Source organism: Macrobrachium rosenbergii, chromosome 1, assembly GCF_040412425.1.
Source record: "Macrobrachium rosenbergii isolate ZJJX-2024 chromosome 1, ASM4041242v1, whole genome shotgun sequence".
Taxonomy (NCBI): Eukaryota; Metazoa; Arthropoda; class Malacostraca; order Decapoda; family Palaemonidae; genus Macrobrachium; species Macrobrachium rosenbergii.
Genome location: NC_089741.1, coordinates 20852291 through 20877886, shown reverse-complemented (window position 1 = coordinate 20877886; position 25596 = coordinate 20852291). Strand labels below are relative to the sequence as shown.

At 37.7% G+C, this 25596-nt stretch overlaps 1 protein-coding gene across 7 annotated transcripts; it reads left to right on the top strand.

Moving 5' to 3' along the window:
- The first annotated feature begins 398 nt into the window (after positions 1-398).
- LOC136840042 (trypsin-like) lies at positions 399-24106 on the top strand. Of its 7 annotated transcripts, none has more exons than XM_067106483.1 (13): positions 399-483; positions 763-1083; positions 4004-4054; positions 7202-7234; positions 9184-9216; positions 12844-12894; positions 13825-13857; positions 16891-16935; positions 17691-17836; positions 18892-18983; positions 20000-20115; positions 21052-21224; positions 23065-24106. In XM_067106483.1, the coding sequence occupies exons 2-13, from the start codon at positions 843-845 to the stop codon at positions 23215-23217; spliced, it is 1167 nt and encodes a 388-aa protein (XP_066962584.1). In that variant the 5' UTR covers positions 399-483; positions 763-842; the 3' UTR covers positions 23218-24106. The 7 variants fall into 7 exon arrangements, with proteins under 7 accessions (XP_066962584.1, XP_066962496.1, XP_066962838.1 ...); XM_067106395.1 differs by having other exon boundaries at positions 4001-4054; XM_067106737.1 differs by lacking the exon at positions 7202-7234.
- Positions 24107-25596: the final 1490 nt, after the last annotated feature.

The window sequence follows — 25596 nt, the reverse complement described above, 5'->3', positions numbered from 1 at the left end:
ATATATATATATATATATATATATATATATATATATATATATATATGTGTGTGTGTGTGTGTGTGTGTTTCTGTGTGTGTATATGTTTGTGTATGTATGTATGCATTCTCATTTCTCTGGAGTCACATCCTGTCAAAGGAAATCATCATTGTTAGACACACACACACAAACACACAATACACACACACACACATATATATATATATATATATATATATATATACACGAGTATATATGTATATATATACATATATATGTGTGTGTATGTGTGTGTGTAAAAGGAGAGAGAGAAATATACTGTTGCAACATTGATTCAACTTCACAACATCCTGCCACCATTTTCGGTGCCTGTGTACTTAGAATTACCCATCTGTCGGTCACGTATTAAATCATCAATCAGTCTACACTACGCGGTTCATCGCAAGAGGTCGGTGTTGAGAGAAACTGACGAAGAATAAGGGAAGTGATGTTTCACTGAATGTGGTAAGAGGAAATAATCTATATATATATATATATATATATATATATATATATATATATATATATATACATATATATATAATGTGTGTGTGTGATATGCAAATATCTGCACGTGTATAACTACTGTTGTTTTTTCAAGTAGATGAATTTTGGCTAAATATCTATGTTCATGCTCGTTTGCGTATTCGGTGAAGCTTTTTTTTATATAAAATATGTGTACAAATGTGCATTCCCAAGTGCATTGTGTTTAATTATAGATATATGAGTGTCCCAATATTTCAGAAACAACTTAAACTCCGAAGAAGTCCTCCAAAACAAAAATCAGTACACCATCTGACACGACTCCCACAGAACAGGGCAAAATGTCGATTCCAACGGCCGCCCTCCACCAACAGCTGTTGTCCTACCAGCTTCTGCAATACCACATTCTGATGCCCAGTTTGTTGATATCCAAGAGCGCTTCAGACTGCGACGGATGCCCCAGCCAGCTCGAAAACCTGAGGGCTGCCAAGCTGTCCAACCATCTGGCTATCAACCACTTGTCACACATGCTCATTGGGTATTTGAGAGACTTTCAGCCCCCGGTTAAACAGGACGCGACAGGTGCGGTCTCACCCTATTTCGTTTTTGCTTCTTGCAAGGAATTCTGTCATGGGATTTTCGTTTTAAGTCGATTGGTGTTTTTCTGTTTTTGGATCAGTGTGTGGTCTGGTGTTTTAGCGTTTTAACCCGGGGTCCCGCTTGCTCAGGAGACTAGTGCATGCATAAACTGACACAGATGCCTGAGAGTAGGCCTAACTAGTGCATCCATAAACTGACACAGATATCTGAGAGTAGGCCTACTTTTTGAAAGGTAATGAGACCGTCCCTTCGTTGTAGCATGAAGCTTGGTAACATATTTTCCATAAAGAAAGCACATCCCACAAAATTTATATTATTTTCCATTGCGACTGCACATAGCTTAAGACTTAGTTCTTGTTCCTTTTTTCGATGGTTCCATTTAAGTCCGAAAAGTTAAGTAAATGCGCGCTGTACTCTCACTAACTGCTTAGCTTTAGGTTTGCACTCTTCTAAGGAGTGCTTATTAGTGTGCCGTTAACTACTCTCATTAGCATAAAATGGATTAATGTTTATGGATCTGACGGTCATAAGTATCTTTGTGACTGAATTAAGAAAGCAGCACTGCAAGTACCTCAAAATCAATTACCATTTTTGTTCTAGTCTCTTTGTCCCACATACTCTAGACACTGTTTAATAAATTAGGCCTATATTCATATTACATAAATGATGGACTTATTAAGTAAATGGATAATGAAGATAGTCTTCTAAGCTGAGTTGTCTGCTTAGGTCACCCTTAAACCGTGTTTACAATTAAAAAAGGATCTTTCTTAGATAGTGACCCCCAAGGGTTTTAACCTGTTATGTATCCACCTTTGCGGTGAGTTTAGTGCAGTCACGTTGGGATTACCGTAAAAACATAAACAAAAGACTGTAAATATCATAAAGATAATGACTCCCAAGAAATATTAGTCCTGGATAACGATCCTGAAAACCCTTAGGTGTCACTATCTAGGAAAGATCCTAAAAAAAAGTTAATTTTACCTATAAGCTCGTCTGCCTTGCCTAAAAGAAGTTTCACTCTATATCACATTTGAAGATCCCCTGTTTGCATCATCAAATAGTGTGTTTTGGCTATGAGCCTGATTAAATCTGTATTCAGTACAAGTTACAGTGAAAAGTGCTTAAAAGCAGTTATTGAATTGTCTGTTTGCATATGATCTAAGGTTCTACTCCTGACCTAAAGAATTATTATTGTTTTCTCCAAGTCTTAGCATTGCGTGAATGGTCATATTTGCAGTTGGTTTTCATAGGAAGAAATTAACTTACCTTAGGTACCATCATCCCTTCAGCAGCTTTTTAAGTAACATTCCGGGTCCCAACAAACTGTAAGTACAGACCAGTGACCACAACAGAAAACTTTTCATCTCTAAACCGTCTAACGTAAACTTGATTTCATCGGTACAAGTGTATCTTGACAGGGCTTCTCTTTGAGTATGTAAACTACTTTAGCATAGGTAGTTAGGTGTCACTAAAAGGGTTTTCATTCTCAAGGTGTTGGTTAAGTAAAGATTCCTAGGATTGTGAGCTTCCAGAAAGCATTGGCCTGGTCGTTACCACGAGATGAAAATCAAATGTTGATTGGTTTCTACAAAGCCGAAATTGTGCCAGCACAGGTCCTCCCCCAAAAATTGCCGATTTGTATGCTAAGGTGCTGAAGTGGATTAGAGATCTTTTGTGGACCTCTGGGCTCTGACCAACTAACAAACAGGGGAATAAGATCAATATTAGACGATAAATAATACCTAATAATCTAAATTCATAAATGACCTAATCTAACCTAGGCTACCACCATTTCTTAGATAGATGGTCGTTTTTGGGCGTTGTCCAACCAACAAACAGGGGAATAAGATCAATATTAGGCAGTGAAGAACACTGAATAATCTAAATTCATAAATGACCTAACCTAACCTAGACTACCACTATTTCTTAGATAGGCAGTCGTTTCTGCACCTTTCATACTGCGAATGAGAACTGGAGCTCTACCTTATCCTAACCATATCAAACCTAACCTCATTTAGGACTTTGCTATTTCAGCAAATCCAGTGAAAACAAACTTCAGAACTAAAGGAGTCACACCAGTGACCATGAAGGTGTTTTCTTAGGCGTCAGGCACCTCATAAATGCGTTTATTATGGATGCAAATACATGAGCTTCTATGCGGGAGTGATAGAATGTGTAGATAAATGGCTAGAATGTGTACAATTATTTTCATAAACGGGAGAGAGAGAGAGAGAGAGAGAGAGAGAGAGAGAGAGAGAGAGAGAGAGAGAGAGAGAGAGAGAGAGATGGAATTGTATAAGACTCTTCACCCAACAATTTCACGTTAACGTTGACAACATAAAATTAAAAGTATAATCTGTGGTTCAAGCTGCAAGGAATTGTTGTACAGTACAGATTTTTGTATTAAGAGTGCATAATCAACGTATTACTCATTATGTGACATTCCCTGATGCTACAAAACTGATAGCTTTAACGCATTATTGTTTGAGAATATTGAAAATTATGGAAATAGTAATTTCTGAAGAATAGCAGAAGAACTGAGTGATACTTCTGTCAGGAAACAGCTGACAATACCTAATCCCCCCCGTAGGGATTAGTGCCGTCAGTGCACCTCATGCGGTGCACTGTAGGCATCACTGAAGGTTGTTTGAAGCGTCCCTTCGACCCCTAGCTGCATCCCCCTTCCATTCCTTTTACTGCACCTCCGTTCATATTCACTTTCTTCCTCCTTACTTTCCACCCTCTCCTAACAATTGGTTCATAGTGCAACTGTGAGGTTTTCCTCCTGTTACACCTTTCAAACCTTTCTACTCTCAGTTTTCCTTTCACCGCTGAATGACCTCATAGGTCCCAGCGCTAGGCCTATATTCCGATGCCTAATGAAACACCAATTTTCCAGAAGGGCCCTGCCACTGGGAGAATATTTGCAAAGCTGGAAATCGGTCGACCAATGGTAAGTAATGTTCCAGAGTAGAGGCATGAAAACCACAGGGGAAAACGAGGGTAAGAAAGAGGTTGTACTGTGCATGTGTAAGCTTTCAAACATCTATGCAGTTCTTCCTCTTCATCTTCTATTTCCTCTTCCTCCTACACTTGTTATTTTCGCTCTTACCCTTCTCCCTTTCCTTTAGTCTACTCCTTCTCCTCACTTACTTCCTACTCATCCTCTTTTCCTCTTTCCCGCCTTAATCCTTATTTTTCTTCTACTCTCTTATGTCCCCGTTTCCATCTCCTCTTCCTCCTTTTCCCTCTTTTCTTTATTCTTATTCTTCTTAAAATCTTTTTCTTCCTCCTACGTTTATATTTTTCATTGCTGCTTTTGTTTCTCCTCATCCTTCCACTTCTTTCTTCCTCCCTCTCTCTTCCCTTCTTCGGTTTTTATTTCTCGCCTTAATTATTCTTTTTATTGTTTGTCTTTCTTCTAAGCTGTGAATGTATCCAGGGGACAAACTCGTAATATTCTAAGTTTTCTTTCAAACATTGTTTGTCTTTGTCCTGATTCTTCTTGTTTTGTCTCGAAGGAATTTGCGCTTTACGAGTGTCCATCTTCAAGCTAAATAATCAAGCGAATGAACTATACCAAATCAATATTATTCGGTAAATGAAGTTCATTAATCTTTTTTTGCCTCTACCATTAGCTAATTTATCTCATAATTTGAATAATCAATATAGTGAGCATTGAAGATCCTTAAAGATTAATCCAGTAATTCAGATCAATTCATGGGACTGATAACAAACGCTTGAACAACTTCGAAGTCCTATGGGACCAGGAAAGAAGAATCACGATTCTCGACCTTTTTTCTTTTTTAGTTTTCTGTCAAAGAAAATTATTGAGATGGTTTTTTGTTTGTCCGTCCGCCCTCAGATCTTAAAAACTACCGAGACTAGAGGGCTGCAAATTGGTATATTGATACTCCACCCTCCAGTCATCAAACATACCAAATCACAGCCCTCTAGCCTCGGTAGTTTTTATTTTATTTAAGGTTAAAGTTAGCCATGATCGTGCGTCTAGCAACGCTGTAGGACAGGCCTACACCGTGGCTGAGAGTTTCATACAGCATTATAGGCTGTACAGAAAACTCTGGCGTATTTTTTACTTGTTCTTTCTTGTAATTTGATGGCGCAGTTGTAAATCTGTCCTATGTCGAGATTATAAGGAATTTGATTCATGGAAAGCTTGTTTTTATCTTTAGGTCGAAAAGAGACAGCGTAATTCCAAAATAAGAGCCGTTATAGGATAATAACTTCGAATAATCGGCGTAGTTAACTTCTGAAGGATCATTTCTTTTATGTCAGTTATTATTATTATTAAGGTAGTTTAACCAGACCACTGAGCTGACTTTCAGCTCTCATAGGGCTGGCCTCTTTTATGTCAGACACGCAAAGCTGTAACCTATTGCTATAGGGTACATTTAGATTCTCTCTCTCTCTCTCTCTCTCTCTCTCTCTCTCTCTCTCTCTCTCTCTCTCTCTCTCTCTCTCTCTCTCTCTCCAGCGATACCGCTGTTCCATCTACCTGGTCATTTCCAAGAAGGATTTCATTAGCTTTTTGTTTATTATTGCTGTTCCCTTTGTTTATCATTTCAACTTCAACCCAGTGCCTGTAGCTAATTTAAAATTTGGAAACGGAAGTGTGGAATATTTTTATCTTTTCGATAACTTTTCTTCATCGAACTATTTCGTCTGAAATGTCCTGAAACGAAAAACAGGGGAGGTAAATTGCGATCTTCTGATCAGACCAACTTACTATAAAACCTGTCTTCGACTCTTCAAGTTTGTTAGGACGAAATTATAGCTGTCGAGCTGACAGTCGTTTTCTCTTATTTTCTAGTTTTCTTTTTTTCAGCACACGCACACTCACCCCACTCTCACACACAAAAAGACACACACACACACACACACACACACACACACACATATATATATATATATATATATATATATATATATATATATATATATATATATATATATATATATATATATATTAATTTCCACCAGCCACAGGAATCGTGACTAAAGATTATTCGGTGCGTAACAATTAGGCCAATTATTCAGGTAACGCATCCTATCCTACTTCTTGTTGGCTCCCGCGATGGTATCAGGGACCTTCTGAAGACGGGGTCGAACGGCAACTTTTAGCAACTTTTTCGCCACATACTAATATCAAAGGTCACACGTGCTAGCTAAAGTGATGACGCCACGGGCACCAAAGTGCCTGACTTCGACTTTGCCAGTAATCATGATTATAATATTGCTAAATATTTAACTTCATTCTTTTCCATTTTTTTTTTTAATTCGGGAGGTTTTGAGTTTTCTCGATTTTTTTTCAATTCCTAGCATGTTGCTGAGGTGCCTAATTTTAAATTATACAGATATTTTTGCAAAAAATCTATCAACTCAACTGAGACATCAACTCCCGACTGTCTAAGCTGACTAGACTAGGTTTTTAGACATTCTTGTCCCTCTGTGAGGGACTTTCTATGTATTGCATTGAGTACTTCTCTCAACTTTATTAATAACTGAGAGAAGAATCCGTCAGAGGGTTTTTGTAATTCGCCTCTGCTTACCATTTTCACCTAAGACTGGCCCCTAGTTGCCTGATATTTATCTTATCTGAATGTGGGTGTTCTGTAGAGAATTTTTTAACATTATAAGCACCAAAGTAATGTACAGTCGTCAGTTGGCGTTTCTGTGTCCACAACTGCCTGCTCAAGAAGAAACTGATTAGCTCTGTTAGAGCTTATTTTTGGCAAGTGACGTTTCCCACTTTGTGATGGGTACTTTTATTCAGCCAAGCATCTTTTGGTTCACTGTTTGCAGTTAACCGAAAGTTGATTGACTTTGGTGTCAACCCAAGATTGTAGGTGTAAGTTTTGACTTCTTGAAATAGTACTGGGGATCTGCCGACAACCCTTTTCTGTTATTCATTTTTGGTTCTTTTCAGGTGTTTGGATATAGGGTATGTGGGGGTAACTTTAAATCCTGAATAATGATCCTATTCAAAAGGTTTAGTAAAAAGTATGAATTTCGGTAGGCAATGTTTGAAAGCGGTTACGTGAAGTTCTGTAACTCTTTTTTTCCTCTTATTTCTTTTTAGACCCGACGACGGAAAATCCACCATCAACGCCAGGTAAGTCATCTTATCAAGGTAGTCACTTTCATTTAAATGGCCTCTTTGATTTCACCATCCATAATATGCTTCACACATCCCCAGCTGTTCTGCCTTCTGCCTTTTTATTTCCATCCTCTCTCTCTCTCTCTCTCTCTCTCTCTCTCTCTCTCTCTCTCTCTCTCTCTCTCTCTCTCTCTCTCTCTCTCTTCAGTGATACTGCTGTTCCATTGGTTAGTCAGTTCCAAGTAGAATTTCTTTTCAGTAGCTTTCTGTTTATCATTGCTGTTCCCTATTTCTGGTATCTTCGTTTCCCATTTCAACTTAAACCCATTACCTGTAGCTAATTCGAAATTTGGAAACGGAAGTGTAGAATATGTTTATCCTTTCAATAACTTTTCTTTATTGAACTGTTTCGTCTGAAATATCATGAAATGAAAAACAGGAGAAGTAAATTGCGATCTTCTGATCAGACCAACTTATTATAAAACCTGTCTTCGACTCTTCATGTTTGTTAGGACGGAATTATAGCTGTCAAGCTGACAGTCGTTTTTTTCTTATTTTCTAGTTTTGTCTCAGCACACACGCACTCACTCCACTCTCACATACGAACACACACAGACACACACAGACACACGCGCACACACACACACACACACACATATATATATATATATATATATATATATATATATATATATATATATATATATATATATATATATATATACATATATATATACATGTAAATATATAAATATATATGTATATATATACACACATACACATATATACATGGATATATCTGTATGTATATATATATATATATTTTTTTTTCTATATATATAAGTATATATATATATTAATTTCCACCAGCCACAGGAATCGTGACTAGAGATTATACGGTGCGTAATAATTACGCCAATTATTCAGGTTACGCATCCTACCCTACTTCTTGTTGGCTCCCGCGATGGTATCGGAGACCTTTTAAAGACGGGGTCAAACGGCAACTTTTAGCATCTATTTCGCCACATACAAATATCAAAGGTCACACGTGCTAGCTAAAATGACGTCACAGGCGCCAAAGTGCCTGACTTTGCCAGCAATAGTGATTACAATAGTGCTAAATATTTAACTTCATTCTTTTCCATTTTTTCTTACTTCGTGAGGTTTTGAGTTTTCTCAATTTTTTTTTTTATTCCTAGCATGTTGCTGAGGTGCCTAATTCTAAAATATACAGGTATTTTTGCAAAAATATCTATCACCTCAACTGGTACATCAACTCCCGACTGTTTAAACTCACTAGACTAGATTTGTTACATTCTTGTCCCTCTGTGAATGAGGGACTTGCCGTGTATTGCATTGAATTCTCCTCTCAACTTTATTAATTGAGAGAAAAATCCGTCACAGGGTTTATGTAATTTGCCTCTGTTTACCATTTTCACCCAAGACTGCCCCTTAGCTGCCTGATATTTATCTCATTACCTAAATGTGGGTATTCTGTAGGGAATCTTTTAACATTATAACCACCAAAGTAATGTACAGTCGTCAGTTGGCGTTTCTGAGTCCAAAACTGACTGCTTAAGATGAACCTGATCAACTCTGTTAGAGCTTATTTTTGGCAAGTGACGTTTCCCATTTTGTGATAGGTATTTTTATTCAGCTGGGCATCTTTTGTTTCACTGGTTACAGTTAACCGAAAGTTGATTGACTTTGATGTCAACATAAGATTGTAGATGTAAGTTTTGACCTCTTGAAATAGTACTGGGGATCTGCCGACAACCCATTTCTGTTATTCATTTTTGGTTCTTTTTGGGTGTTTGGATATAAGATATGTGAGGGCAACTTTAAATCCTGAATAATAATCCTATTCAAAAGGTTTAGTAAAAAGTACGAAGTTTGATAGGCAATGTTCGAAAGCGGTTAAGTGAAGTTCTGTAACTCTCTTACTCTCTCTTATTTCTTTTTAGATCCGACGACGGAGAATCCACCATCAACGCCAGGTAAGTCATCTTATTAAGGTAGTCACTTTCATTTAAATGGCCTCTTTGATTCCACCATCCATAATATGCTTCACGCGTCCCCAGCTGTTTTGCCCTCTGCCTTTTCATTTCCATCCTCTCTCTCTCTCTCTCTCTCTCTCTCTCTCTCTCTCTCTCTCTCTCTCTCTCTCTCTCTCTCTCTCTCCACCTAGATGTTAACCTTCCTTAGCTCTGCCTTGCCCCAGTTTTAACCTTGAAAGAAGAGATCCTTTGAAACTGAGTACTTAATTATCAGTTATTTCCGCTATGATACAATTTCGTCTTGCAGTTTATCTCATCCTGTTTATTGGTCAGTTATCTTGATTTAGATTTTCTATTCTTCGAATGGTCAATAATTTTTTGTGATAATAGCCAACCAACCATCAAGTTGCTTACTGGATTATCGGCAAACTCCCTTCTTTACTAAATCTTTTCCTTCTGAACTTACTATAATTCCTAAATCCATCCTGACTGCCATTCCCCAGTTGTGGTAAATCTGCAGAGTTTCTTATTTGTCTTATAAAGTGCTCCGGCTCCACCTTGTCGTCCAGTTGCTTCTGGTGTTTGTTTTAACGACGTTGGGTCAGTATTATTCATCACTTTATTGAATATTGTAAATAACGTAAATACCGTTTTTTTTATTGTTTGTTGGTCAATTGAATTTTACTATGTTGTGTTGTTATGAGTCTATTTATTAGTTTTGCTTGTTATTTTACGTATTAAATTTAACTCTTTCGGAAGACATTAAGCTGAACCCTATAGGCCTGCTACTCATTACTGTAAGAAAAATTGCAGAATACTTCAATCAAATATTCGAGCCTTAAGGTCAAATTTTCTTGATCTCCAGTGTTGTGCCCGTAACTGCGATTTGATGGTTTTATCTGAGACACTTTTAAGTAGTAGCAAGTCAAAGGTTGGGTTTTTAATCCCAGGGTTGATAGGTCTGACTTTATTTATCGTTTTAACATCGCACATGCGCAAGGAGTGACTATACAAACTAAGTCCATAAGACCTGTTTCTAATAAGAAAAGCTTGGATGAAGTTCTTTGTCTGAACATTTTCAGTAAGTTCTATAATGTTTACGTATTTGCTGTTTATCGATATCCAGATGTTGGCGATTCTGTATCTGACTGTCTCTTGGAGAGGATTAGTATGGCTCAGTCACAGGATTCAAAAGCTTCATTTGTTATTTGTGGGGGCTGCAATGCAGAGCACAGCGAGTGGCTTAATTCTAATTCCACAGATCACCATGTCTAGTCTGCTCTTGAGTTCTGCGAATTCTCCGACTTTGGCCAGCTACTTGAGGAACTCGCGCATATATTTGGTAATAGATTAGACCTCACATTCACAGATGTTCCAGATATCGTCAAGTCCATGGTATGCAAGTATATAGGCACTTTCGACCATTGTACCATAGAAATAGATGTATCTGTCAATCAGTATATTCCTAATACCACTATTGGAAAAACGGTCTGACTGGAACCCAGAGCCAATTGGGATCTCTTGATTTAAGTTTGTCAGGCACGTAATATTTCATTTGCTCTATCAGATGCAGGTCGCAAAAAAAGTTAAATGAAATACTGATGGCCATTTTAGTAAGATATGACCCTATAAAGGTCATCAAGTTCAGGACAGCCATGGTTTAATGATACACGTAGGCAAGCTTACCATGACAAGCAGACTAAATTCAACATATGGAGACGAACTTGTTTGCATGAAAATTGCACTATTTTTGTTGAGTCTCACCATGCTGCGAAGAGAATTTACCATATGGCTGGGAGAAATTAATAATAATTCCTTACAGTGGAAACTTGAAGGAATTACTCAGCCTCAGTTACTAACAGATGATGTTAGAATGGTTATTGGCCCTAAGGAAAGGGCTGAACTGCTTCATCGAGCTTTTGCGGCTAAGCAATCAGCTGGGGATGCCCCTCTCCCTGATACTTGTTATACGGAACCTGTTCTTACAAAGTTTACATTTCTCTCTAAGGCAGTTAAGATCATTCTTGATAATCTTGATAGCTGGGGTGGAGAAGATCCTGATGGTTTCTTCCCTTTATTTTTTAAAAAGGTTTCAAGTGTGCTGCCTCCTAAGATTAGTTGAGTCTATAGATTTTGATGATGATATAGTATCTTTAAAGAGGAGCGCAAGTTTAGTAAAGCACTGCCTGTTCTAAAGTGTACCATACCTCCAAACTGTAGTGAAAACAGACCAATTTCTATTCTCCTTGTGCTCTCCAAACTTGCAGAAAAACTTATTTTTAAGCCACTATACAAGTATGTGGAATCTAAAGGATTATTAGCTGACAGTCAATATGTATATAAAAAACGCTTAGGTACCTGTGATACTCTTTTAGATTTAACGTGCCATTTGCAAGAGAACCTTGATAAGGGTTTTGAGTTTAGAGTAACCAAAATAGATTCTTAGTGCTGCTTTCGCTTTAGTAAATCACAAAGCACTCATTTATATACTTCAGAATACTGGAATAGGTGGATAGGTTTTAGGATTACTTCAAGATTTTCTTACAGGTAGACAGCAGCGAGTTAATGTTGGCGGGATCTTTAGCGAACCAAGACTTGTTGTGCTGGAGTCCCACAGGGTAGTGTTCTTGGTACACTGTTATTTTTAGTGTATACAAGTGATGTGATTGTTGGCCTGGAAAACAAGATTATTCAGTATGCCGATGATGCAACACTCGTGGGTGTACTAAAGTCTCCACTTATGAGAAATGAAGCTGCTCTTAGTCTCAGTCATGACATGGAACGGATTAGTGAAGGTGTAGCTGATGGAGTATGAGGCTGAACTCCAGTAAAACCAAACTCTATTCATAAGTAGATCTATACAGATTTTCCACACCATCCTCCCCTTCTGGTGAACTGGACTCCTCTGAATGATTCTGAAGCTTTAACTATACTTGGTGTAACTTCTGACTCACATCTTATTTTTGAGAAACATCGGATGAAAGTGTCAGCTAATGCTGCACGGAAGTTGGGTAAGGTACGTAAGGCCTCAGGTATTTATAAAAGTGATAAAATCAATGCAACCTATTTTAGGCCATGTTATATGCCCTTACGAGAATACTGTTCTCCAGTGTGGTGTCTGTTTCTGCCAGAGGTTAATCTCTTTAGATAGAGTGATTCGTAGTGGTAGGTTTCTGTTTCCTAACAGTAGCAATTATGACTTGGGCCATCGACGGATGGTCTCTTGTTTGTCACTTTTTCATAAGCTGTATTTTAACAGAGATCTTTCACGCTCACAGCTGATCCCTGATTCACTTTTCCTGCCGTGAGCAACTAGATTTGCTGAGTAGCAGCACCAATATGCTGTAAATGAGCCTCGCTGTCGAACTTCATAGTTCCAGAGGTCCTTTATTCCTCACACCGTTGGACAATGAAACAGTCTCCCTGAGGAAGTAGTGCAATGGGAACCTCAAATGTTCAAGCGAAGATGCAACATATTACTACCCTAATGCAATTCTTGTTGTTTAATAATTTAATTGCATTTTTATCTAATAATTTATTTTTTCTTTTCCAGTAATGGAAAAAGCAATGTTTGAAAGCAGTTAGGTGAAGTTCTGTAAATCTCCCTCTCTCTTATTTCTTTTTAAGATCCGACGCCGACGCCGCAAAATCCGCCACCACTGCCACTGCCACTGCCAGGTAAGTCATTTCACTGTGGCAGTCACAGGTAGGCAGCAGTGAGTTGCTGTTGATGAGATCTTTAGCGAACCAAGACCTGTTGCGCTGGAGTTCCACAATGTAATGTCCTTAATACGCTGTTATTTTTAGTGTATACAAGTGATATGGTTCTTTGCCTGGAAAACAAGATTGTTCAGTATGTTGATGAAGCAAAACTCGTGGGTGTACTAAAGTCTCCACTTATGAGAAATGAAGCTGCCCTTAGTCTCAGTCATGACACGGAGCGGATTATTAAATGGTGTGGTCAGTAGGGTACGAGGCTGAACTCCAGTAAAACGAAAACGCTATTGATTAGTAGATCTCGTACAGATTTACCACCCCATCCCCCCTTCAGGTGGATGGGACTCTGCTGAAGCTTAACTGTATTTGGCGTAACTTGTGACTAACATCAGTACTTTTCAGAAGTATCTTATGAAAGTGTCAGCAAATGCCGCACGGAAGTTAGGTATGGTACAGGAGACCTCATATATTTATATCAGTGAAAAAATCAGTGTAACCTGTTTTAGGTCAATGTAGATGTCTGCTTCTGCCAGAGATTTATCTATATTTATCTTTTTTCATATGAACACTACATTTTTTTGAAGTTTTAATTTCAGTTCAGTGGCCCTGTGGGCTGGTTCCATGTGAAGAGGGTTCATCCTCTGAACAAAACTAAAATAATTTTCTTCCAAACTTCTGTTTCATTCTATATAAAACGAAATTTATGGGGCTTTTTACTTAGCGTAATAAAAGACTTGCTATTTTGATGCCACCTTAGGTATTCTCATCAACAACACAGTTATCGATTAATGATTTTAAAAACTTTAGTAAAAAGTGTGAAGTTTGGTAGGCGTTGGTTGAAATCGGTTAAGTGAAGTTCTGTAACTCTTTTTCTCTTGTTTCTCTCTTTAGATACGACGACGGAAAATCCACCATCAACGCCAGGTAAGTCACCTCATCGTGGCAGCCGCCTTCATTTAAACGGCCTCTTTGATCTCACCACCCATCTGTACTTCACATGTCACCAGCTGTTCTTCCCTCTTCCTTTTCATTTTCATCCTCTCTCTCTCTCTCTCTCTCTCTCTCTCTCTCTCTCTCTCTCTCTCTCTCTCTCTCTCTACCTTCTTTAACTCTGTCTTGCTCCAGTTTTAACATTAAAAGAAAAGATCCTTTGAAACCGATTACTTAATCATCAGTTATTTCCGCCATGATGCATATTTGTCTTGAAGTTTCTCTCCTGATTTAGATTTTCTTTTCTTCAAAGAGTCAATAATTTTTTGTGATAACAGCTAACCACGCATCAAGTTGCTTGGAGGATTATCATGAAAGCTCCTTCTTCTTTACCAAGTCTTTTCCTTCTAAGCTTTTTATAATTCCTAAATCTATCCTGTTTGCCATTCCCCAGCTGTTGTGGCAAACCTGTCTGGTTTCTCATTTGCCTTACAAAGTGCCCCGGCTCCACATTGTCGACAAGTTGCTTCTAGCGTTTTTTTTTTTTTTTAATGACTTATGGTCAGCATTATTCATTATTTTGTTAACATTATCGTAATTAACGTAAATACTGTCGCTGTTGATTTTATTGTTTGTTGGTCTATTGATTTTTACTATGTTGCTGTTGTTATGCGTCTATTTATTAGTTTTGCTTCTAATCTTTTAGTTAATTCTAATTCTTCCGAGAGACATTCAGCTGAACCCTGGGGCTCCTACTCATTACTGTAGAAAAATTGCAGAGTACCCTACTCAAATATTCGAGGCTTAAGGTCAAATTCTATTAATCTCCATCGTTGTGCCCGTAACTACGGCTTGATGTTTTTATCTGAGAAACTTTTAAGTAGTAAGAAGTCAAAGGCTGAGTTTTTAATACCAGGGTTTGATGGCCCTGACTTGATCTATCGTCGTAACACGCCATATGTGCAAGGCATGGCTGTATACGCTAAGTCCGGACGACCTGTTGATCGTTAGAAAAACTTTGAGTGTAGTTGCCATGAAGTCCTTTGTTTTAAGTTTTCAGTAAGTTCTACAATGTTCACATAGTTGTTGTTTATATAGTTGTCTCTTGGAGAAGATTAATATAACCCAGTCACAGGATTCAAAAGCTTCAGCAATCAGCTGGGGATGTCCCTCTCCATGGTACTTGTCATCCTGAATCTGTTCTTACTGAGTTTGCACTCGCTCTAGAGATGTTAGGAAAATTCTTGATAAACTTGATAGCTGGGTTGGAGAAGATCCTGAGGGTTTCTTCCGTGTTTTTTTTTTTTTTTTTTTTTTTTAGGTTTCTAGTGCGTTGTCTCCCATGATAGTAAATTCTATGGATGTTTATGCTGACATAGTATCTTTGCAGATGAGCACAAGCTTAGTAGCACAGTGCCTGTTCCAAAGACTAGCATATCTGCAGACTGAAGTAACAACCGCCCAGTTTCTGTTCTCCCTGGGCTCTCCAAAATTGCAGAAAACTTATTTTTGAGCCAAAATACAAGTAGATGGAATCTAAAGGATCATTACCTGATAGTCAATATGCATATAAAAAGCAGTTAGGTACCTGTGATGCTCTTTTAGATTTGACATGCCATTTGCAAGAGAACTTTGTTAAGTTTTTTGAGTGTAGAGTATTCCAAATAGGTTTTTAGTGCTGCTTTCGTTGGACCTTTAGCAAACCATCGACCTGTTGTGTCTAGGGTTCCACAGGTTAGCGTCCTTGGTACACTGTTATTTTTAGTGTATGCAGGGGATATGGCTGTTGACCTTCAAAACAAGATTGTTAATTATGCCGGTGTGTTAAAGTCTCCACTTATAAGAAATGAAGCTCCCTTAGTCTCAGTCGGGACATGGAGTGGATTAGTGATTGGTGTAGTCGGTGGGGCATGGAGCTCAACTCCAGTAAAACCTAAACGCTATTCGTTAGTAGATCTCGTACAGATTTTCCACCCCATACTCCCCTTCAAGTGGATGAGACTCTGCTGAATGAGTCTGAAGTTTTAACTATACTTGGTGTAACTTCTGACCTATATCTGACTTTTGAGAAACATCTAAGGAAAGTGTCAGGAAATGCTACACAGAGGTTAGGTATTGTACGTAGGGTTTTATATCAGCGGTGAAATCATTGCAACCTGTTTTAGGTTGTTTGTCCTTCCTTTACTGTTCTCCGGTGCGGATGTCTGTTTCTGCCACAGATTTATATCTTTTAGACCAGTGGTTCTTGAACTTTTTTGCCTTGCGCCCCCCCCCCCTCTCTGCACTATGTATAGACCCCACGCCCCCCTACCCCTGAAATTTTTGCCAACTTTAATCTATAAACAATATGTTGTCTATTTGTATGCTATTATACGTTTCATAACAATAAAAGACAATTCATAAACAAGATTTGAAATTAAAATTGACTTATATTTTGAATTTTTGGCATGTTTTGAGATAATAATTAGAAAATATATGGAAGCAGTGATGACGTTTTTAGCAATTTTGTAATTAACATCACAAATTAAAAAAACAATAGACACCACCTGACAACTCTGCTTGCGCCCCCCTTGGAAGCCTCTGGTGCCCCCTTAGTGGGGCGCGCCCCCCAGTTTAAGAATCACTGTTTTAGACAGAGTAGTTCGTGGTGGTAGGTTTCTGTTTCCTAACAGTAGCAGTTATGACTTGGACCTTCGACGGATGGTCTCGTTTGTCAGTTTTTCATAAGTTGTATTTTTAACAGATCTTTCAAGTTCACAGTTGATCCCTGATCCTCTTCTCTTGCCGAGGGCAACCACATTTGCTGAACAGCAACACCAACATGCATTAAATGTGCCTCGTTGTCGAACTTCTCAGTTCCAGAGGTCCTTTTTTCCTCCCTCACACCGTTAGACTGAGGATGTCGTGCAATTGGAACTTCAAAAGTTTAAACGAAAATGCAACACATTTCTACCCTTGTATTTGTAAAATTTACTCACACTTTTATTTATTTGTTTATTAATTTGTTAATTTATTTTTTCCTTTTAGATCCGACACCGGAAAATCTACCACCACCACCACCACCACCGCCAGGTAAGTCATCTCATTTTTGGAGTCACTTTCATTTAGATGGCCTCTTTGATCACACCACCCAAAATGTGCCTTACGTGTTCCCAGCTGCTCTGCCTTCTGCCTTTTCATTTCCATCCCCACCCTCTCGTCCCTTTCCACCTGGCTCTCCAACTTCTTTAACTCTTTCTTGCTCCCGTTTCATCCTTTAAAGAAGAGATCCTTTGAAGCCGATTACTTAACTATCAGTTATTTCAGTCATGATACAATTTCATCTTGCAGTTTCTCTCACTTCCTCCTGTTTATTGATCAGTTAACTTGAATTAGATTCTCTTTCCTTCGAATAGTCAATCATTGTGTGTGTGTGTGTGTGTGATAATACCCAACCACGCATCGTTTTAGCCTTTTTCATTACTTTCCAGTATACAGCCAATCTATCTTTTAATAGTGTAGCACGGATCAATCAAAACTTTGATATTTCACCGCCAAACTTCTCTTCCACTCTCTATACAACGAAATTTATTGGGCTTTTTACTTAGCTAACAAAAGACTGATTATTTTAATACCACCTTAAATATTCTCATCAGTAACATTATCATAGATATAATTGAAAAGTTAATCATACTCCATGGAAACCCACATACAACCAAACATAAAACATTTTATCTGTAGAGTTTCTCATCACCAGTAACATTACCACGGTATTCATTATAAAGTTTAATTCGCTCGTGTTCACGACTTCATGAAATGCCACACGAAAACGTAAATATCCATTTCAGAAGAAGAGTTTCCATACGTGACCAGCATCCAGGTGACTAACCACCACAGGACCAAGTTACACTTGTGTGGCGGAACGCTCATTTCGCCTAATTGGGTTCTCACGGCAGCCCACTGCCTGGATCCAGAGAGGCCTGAGGACCTTGTGGTATGTTTATTTCCACTGTTTCTTCATTATTATTATTATTATTATTATTATTATTATTATTATTATTATTATTATTATTATTATTTCGGGAGCGGACCCCTCTCTCAAGCAAACTTCATTGAACAGTATGGCCGTCTGGATGGCGTTTAGCTTGTGTTGTAGTATCTCAGTCTCTGGAACGAGTTTCTCTGTAGCAGCAGATAAATCATACAGCAGCTGTCCGAAGTTCCTTTATTCCTTGACGTTTCGGTGGAGCTTCCTACCATACTCTAAAGGCGAATGAAGCCAAGCGCTAAAAGCTCTACCGAAATGTCAAGGAATCCATGAACGTTGGACAGCGGCTGTCTGATTTTCCTGCTGCTACGACAGAAACTCATTCGAGAGATTGAGAAACTACAATACAAGCTGAACGGGAGACAGCCATACTGTTCAATGAAGTTATTATTATTACTGTGAGAGTTTATTTGCTCGGGCTTCATTCTCTGGAGAGGCTGTGTGATTTAGGTTCTTTTTTAGAGCCCACTGCGTCTATGATGACTTAAGTGGTAGATTGGGTATTTAGTACTTGGCTGACTCTAGTGGGATTCAACCAGGGTGGGTAAGGGCTTGAGGCTAGCAATCGCATTCCAGAGTCGTTGGCTAGAATCGGAAGGGCAACACCTCCTGGGACAAGTGCTCAAAGAGGGAAGTACTTGTAGGTAATAATAATAATAATAATAATAATAATAATAATAATAATAATAATAATAATAATGCTAAATATAGCTGTTACCTTGGGTATCTTTTATCACAAACTACGAGCTTACCAGCGATTACATTTACATTATGAACCACACCGCTATGACTGACATCCTTGCAATCATTTGTCTCCCTTCAGTCTTTTCTGAAATGGAAGTGTCATTATAACATTTGTTTATGGCTCTCTTTCCCTTGTGTTTGAAAAACGCTGGTTCATTTCACCATCCCTCCTTACGTAACTGATCAGTCGTCACAAGACTCACGTTACCTTCACCTGTGACCAGTAACCGATAAGTTCTCATTTCCACCTTCCCCAGGTAATCGCAGGTGAAAAGTACATCGGTCACCAGCAGGTAACTGGAAAAATGTTTCGCGTCAGTGAGTTTTTCATGCATCCCCAATATGAGTAGTAAGTGGCATCAGTTTCGTTTGTTTTTCGCATTGTTCCTCTACACCTTCAGGTTACTGAATATTTTTTATGGTCAGCTAATTATTTGCATTCCCTTCCCCTCCTGTTTCTTTACTTCTATTCAACTGCTTCCAGTAACTTGTTACTTATATTCAGACTCAACCAGTTATCTATATTACTTTCCTCTTCGTGTTCTTCTTCTTCTTCTTCACATTGTCATTCGAAAATTCCTGACAGAAGAAATCAGTTACTGACCCACGTATTGCAGTGGTTCTCAACTCATTTCAGATAGTGGATCACCAGCCCAATATGAAAAAAATATCATGGACCATTTAATTTTGGTTAGAAATATATTTCTTGTACAAGAATTTCAAGCTGAATTTCGTGAAATTTATATCAGATTGTTGGGTCAAGCTAACAGCTAACTTTTGGTCTCATTTTTCTCTGCAGCCAGACTTTTGGATGCTCTTTTGAACTGGTTCACTGACAAGCTTGCTTCGAGTCGTTTCAAACGCACCAGCAATATATTTCTGCAGTTAAGGGAGGACTGATAATTATAGGAAATGGTTCAGTGAGGTGCCAAGCGTTTCGAAATTTCACCAAGGCCAGGATGCGAAATTTTGATCATAGGTGTGCTAAGCTTGGGTCTGGTGCTACAACCTGAAGATTGCCATTATGTTATTTAAATACTAATAGTACAACGAAATGAATGGCCAATCGTCTTTTTGCATAAAATTTCTCTTATTGCATTTTTAGTTAACTGAAAAGTATATGTGCCAGTCTCCAGTTTATTACCAAAAGAAGATAGTGAACGTCTTGTGGACCACCCAAACAGTCGCCATGGGCCAATAGTGATCCATGGACCACTAGTTGAGAACCACTGTCATATTGCGTTGTATAATTAGTCGATGAGCTGCGTGTTGTGACTGTATTTTATCATACAAGTGTTGTATTGTCTTATTAGTCAATGTTCCACATATTATGACTGAGGTTTTCCTGTACTTTTACCTGGCCAGCCACACGAAACCTTACGGCCACGACGTAGGCCTAGTCCGTCTGGCAGATGCCGTTTCCGAGAACGAATTCGTGAGAATTGCTCCCCTGCCTGACTCACCTTTTGACAACTTTACAGGTAAAATACTTTGCAGTAGAGTTTATCAAAGGTTATTATAATAGCAATAGTGGTAGTAACAGTAGGCTAGTATTAATAGTAGTAATGGTAGTAGTAGTAAAGGATGCAAGCACGCATGTGGAAAAGTTAAAGAGGAGCAAAGAATAATCGAGGAGAAGTAGAAAAGAATATTATGAACAACATTGAACAGATCTGAATAACGAACTGAAAATAACAATAAACAAAACTGAAAGCAGATCATTATCAACAAGTAGCAAGCTCTCGATAAATGCATAAAAGTGAAAAAAGGCAAAGAAAATAATCACCATCGTTATCGTAACGATCATGCTACGCATGTTATACCCATAAAAGGATCCCGTTTTCTTTGAATATTTTTGTGCCTTTCACTCTGAAAAACTTAGTTTTTTATTCATATTTCTATGTATGTATGTATGTATGTATGTATGTATGTATGTATGTATGTATGTATGTATGTATGTATGTGGTTTTATCGGTACTTCTTTGTTAATAGCTTTTTATTTTATACTTTCTTTACTCTGCTTACAGATACCATTCCATTTTCTTAATAATCTTTCAGGCTTGCTCAGTATGAGTTTTTTTAATAATAATAATAATAATAATAATAATAATAATAATAATAATAATAATAATAATAATAATAATAATAATAACAATAATAATAAATCAACATGATATTCACACTAGCAGGGGTTTAAATTTAGAAAAACTCACCTTTTTCATCCATGATAAAGTTATTGTGTCGTGAAATATATTGATAAAAAAAGTTTACCGAACACATATGCTATTAATAGCCATCTTGCATGCCATTCTTACCAATTTATATTATTATATATATTCTTATGAAAATTGTATCTTGACGTTTTCATTTCTTCTTTTTTTTTTTAACTGCCTTCATGTTTGATATTCTACGTCAAGCTTTGTGCCACGAGCCAGGATGGGGCCCTCTTCGAGATAATACGCCCGGAGCTAATTATTTGAAATATACATCTGTGCCGATATTACCCAAGGAGAAATGCAACGCAGCTTATTCCACGGTACTTGGAGAAGGCAACATCTGCGCTGGCCAAGATGGCGTCGGCGCATGCGTGGTAGGTTTCAGTAACATTAGATCTTTCAGAAGCTTGTTGGTGAGGGATTCCTTGCTCACAGAAAATATTTGCTTTTTTATACCTGTCTGAGATATATAACTGATATATTACAATAAACAGTTTTTTTTATGCCGAATCAGGAATAGAGAAATGCGTTGAAATATTTAATCAGTTTCTTGTTTCCAGGAAATTTAAGGTATTTTCTGTGTCAACTTTCCGGTACCCTCCACCACCGAAACTGAAGACTGTCTTCCGACACTAAAGTTTGTTCCTCAGCCTAGGAAAAAAAAAAATCCGGTAACAAAATCAGTCCCTCGAAATGAAGATGATCCTTCAAATTTGTGCCTATAACTCTTGACTTAAGTTCAGTCCTTCGAATTTTTGAGTCTATCCAAAAATGTTCATATAAGTGAAAAGAAAAAGTATTCATATAAGTAAACATTGATCCAGTAAATATATGTGAAATTAATATTTATGACGTATCAGGAAAATTACTTCTCCCTTACCCTACCCCAAAAGTTTAACGGAAATCCTGTCCCTTCCCATGTTAACTGTTAGGCTAGATGCATTTGCAATTATGAACTATCCATAAAGAGAGAGAGAGAGAGAGAGAGAGAGAGATTTTTAACTTACATTACTACTCCAGAATTTGAAAGCTATGACTAAAATCTGAACCAGTCCCATGAATCTAATCCAAGCTCATGAATGTCTGTCTTGTTTGTTTCTTCCAGTCACATATATTTTCATCTTTCAAGGTCGCCCCAATTCTCAACAGAGTTATACTCATTTCCACAATTGACGTCCATACGCCTTAACTGAATTTTATACGGAGGAACGTAAATTCGGCATCCCCACAAATGTAGTCTGTCTGAAATTTAAAGTTTGGTTTAGATTATGCTGGCCTTATGCCAGCACGGCCTCTTGCCCTCATGTGGCCAGTAAGTATAGAAAGGTGTGAAAGAGAGTAAGAGACCTGTCGTGTACCTACGGGCACTACCAAGACAAAAAATATATCAAATCCTTATTCGGAATTTAAACTATCAAAACTGATTTGTCTTCTTATATCTGAGTCATTTCAACTGAATTAAGATCCATTTTCTCAAATTCAAGCCATTCTCCCGCATAAGGCCTAATCCATGAATTATGCAGTTCAGCTGAATTTTATACATTTATTATCAAACTCTATCTCCGTTGTCTAGAGATTCTACTTAACTATGTGAATTCCGCACTCTCTCTCTCTCTCTCTCTCTCTCTCTCTCTCTCTCTCTCTCTCTCTCTCTCTCTCTCTCTCTCTCTCTCTCTCTCTCTCTCTGTAAACGTATTCGTAATCCCAATCCTCGAAAAGCCATTTTTCTTATAATATGGTTTCATTTAATGTACTTTATTATCCCTTATATCTCTCCTAATTCGAAGCCTTTCTTCCAAGCGCAGTATATCTCTTATAGCAAATCTGTGTCCTAACCTAAGTCTGTAACCTTTAAATCAAAACCTATTCCCAATTATCTAAGAGTAGCTCCCTTAATTACATCCGAGCCTTTGCATGAGTACTAATTATCATTACTCGTGTTAATAATACAATTGACAAGAAATTTGAATCTATGCCCCGCTATAAGACTTCCCCTTTAATTCAAGTTGCTTTTGTTTCCTAAAACTTACGTCCGAACTTTAGGGAGAAAATTCTGTCTCACCTTTTGCCACCCCTGTATGAAAATCAGTTCCTGCGCATGTAAGTACACCGTCTTGAAAATGGCAACCAACATTTGAATGAAACTTTCGTCACTTTTTCCATGCGATAGTTCACCTGACTTGTTCCACACACGTTCTATTCTCTCATTCACAGGGTGACAACGGAGGTCCTCTCGTATGTAATTCTATGCCTGTTGCAGTGATGTCTTGGAGAGAAGGATGCGCTCAGCCCGGGAAACCTGCTGTGTATATGGACATCTACACGTATTTGCCTTGGATTAGGGAGATAACAAAGATAGGTGATTGAGATTTAGGGAAACTGTATGTGATATGTGTTTGATTGTGTGCTTGCGGACCAGGGAATTGCAACGGCAAAGCTTTAGGGAGGTGGGTTGGCCTCCCCTTACTAGTCTAAGTTTTGGGAAGAAGTCAACAAATTATGGAAAGCATCAGAGTAAAGAAATGTAACAAACCAAAAAAAACTTCGGTTCTACAGTGGGTGCTCTGTAGCTAAAAACCAATGACTTGGTATTAGCAACGCTTTATGGGAACTGGTGTATTTGAAATGCTGTGTAAACAAAAAAAAATGGTATACAACCCAACGAAGGATGTGGAAAAAGTAGCCTAGGCCTACTGATAAGATTTACTGAACATTTACGAAGATTGGTTTTAATACAGGTATCCAGATAATTAAAATTAGATGTGTCAAAATAAAAAATTTTTCCCTCACTTTTCCCCTAAAAGTTTGACGGACACCCTGGCCCTTCCCATAAGAGAGAGAGAGAGAGAGAGAGAGAGATAAGGCATTTAAATTTTAAATTAGTTACAGTAAAGTATTTAGAATTATAGTTTTCTTCAAAGACGAATATTCGTTTTCTTTTAATTTCATGGTAAACTATACTGCTATGTCGTCCATTGTCGTAGTATTTTTTCTAACTTAAGTTATTTATAAACTTTTCTGTCTATTATAGACGTTACCCAGCATTATGTATTATCTATATAAACTTAAATTGCTTCAAGATGAACTATGTCCCGATGTGAGTGTAACTAAAAAACGACAGAAAACGTTCATCAAGATATTTTCCTGGAGAAATTTAGAATCCCTCATAATTACATATATATACATATTACAAAAGTTTACACTTATCAGCAATTGACTGAGCCAAATGTAATAAATTATAACATATTATAAGAAAGTTTATCTATACCAGTCGTCAACTAATTTATGATAATAAAACATTACCAATCCTGATTTGAATATTCTTTGCTGTAGGTGTGCAAAGGAATTGTCAAAAAGAAAAAATAGATAAATTACAGTATTCTCAAAAGGAAACCTGTTGGTATTTTCATGGGACATGATGAAACATTGTAGGAAACAAAGTATGGTATTGCAAAAAACTACATTGCTATTATAATAAGCTGTGCATCGTCTGAGTTTGATATCGTACAAACTGATTCTGTAATCTACCTACAGGGATGGCGAGAAATGAAGTTTAATGGGATGTGAGCGTGCTTGTGGGTATGGGCGCATGTATGATAGCAGCAGAGTGCAATATTTGGTTGTGAAAGCACTCCAAGCAGTCATTAAAGCACTAAACCCAAGGGTAGGAATGACTGAACTTTTTTTCAAAGAAGGTGGAATTTAGCGGACCACTCATCTGTAACATAGAAAATAATAATAATAATAATAATAATAATAATAATAATAATAATAATAATAATAATAATAATAATAATAATAATAATAATTTTACTTCGTGCAAAACAATCATTCGACCCCATTGGATCCAGATTCGGATGCAATTCAGATCTGATCATTTATTTATGATAACACTTAGACAAACAAAACGGAATAAAAAATATAACCTTCTCAGATACTAAGAAGTAAGAAAGGTTGGCAGTGGGAAATACGCTGTGTGGGCCATGGAATGGTCACGTAGGTGTGGAAAATAAAGGTGTTCAGGTGTGGGAAATCGATAAGTTCACTTAACATAAAGACGGTCCGATGTCCACTCCACTCCACTGAGGAGAGGTGAGAGGTCCGTCTCTGTTTGTGCAGTCAAGGTGCAGAACCGATGCCTGGCAGAGATTTGGTGATGGGCTGTACATTTAACTCAGTTGTTATCTTATATATTTTAAACCATATGAAACGGTTTTCTTCGCCAAATTGCAAATGCTGCATATGAGTTATGGATAAAATGTTTTATGGATGAAAAATTATCCTGTTCCTTCTTCAATGTTGACTGCATAGGCCGCGGCTAAAGTTCGGGTATACCTGCGCAGGTCTGCCTATACCGGCGGACCTGTGCAGGCTACCTTCACAGTTTTTTCGCTCATTTCTCTGTAATAGCCATGGAGCCAAAAGTCGATGCTCTGGCAATGCTTGGATTGCTGATAGCAACAAAGAATGATAGACATCCTGTGAAGGAGTGGTTGGAAATTACTTTGTTCTCATTTTAAACTAAATTACATACATGATGCACAATCATGAATAGGCCTATTCTTGTCTTACATTACTTCGCTATATTTAATATTTGTTCTCATTTAAAAGCTGACTTGAATATTTAGTTTATAACCATGAATAAACATTACATGGACACCCAAGGACATTGCCTTTGTCAGCAGCAGAATCAACTCCTTTAGTTTTTCGACTAATTCAGAATAAGCAGATTTTTTTTCGGTTATG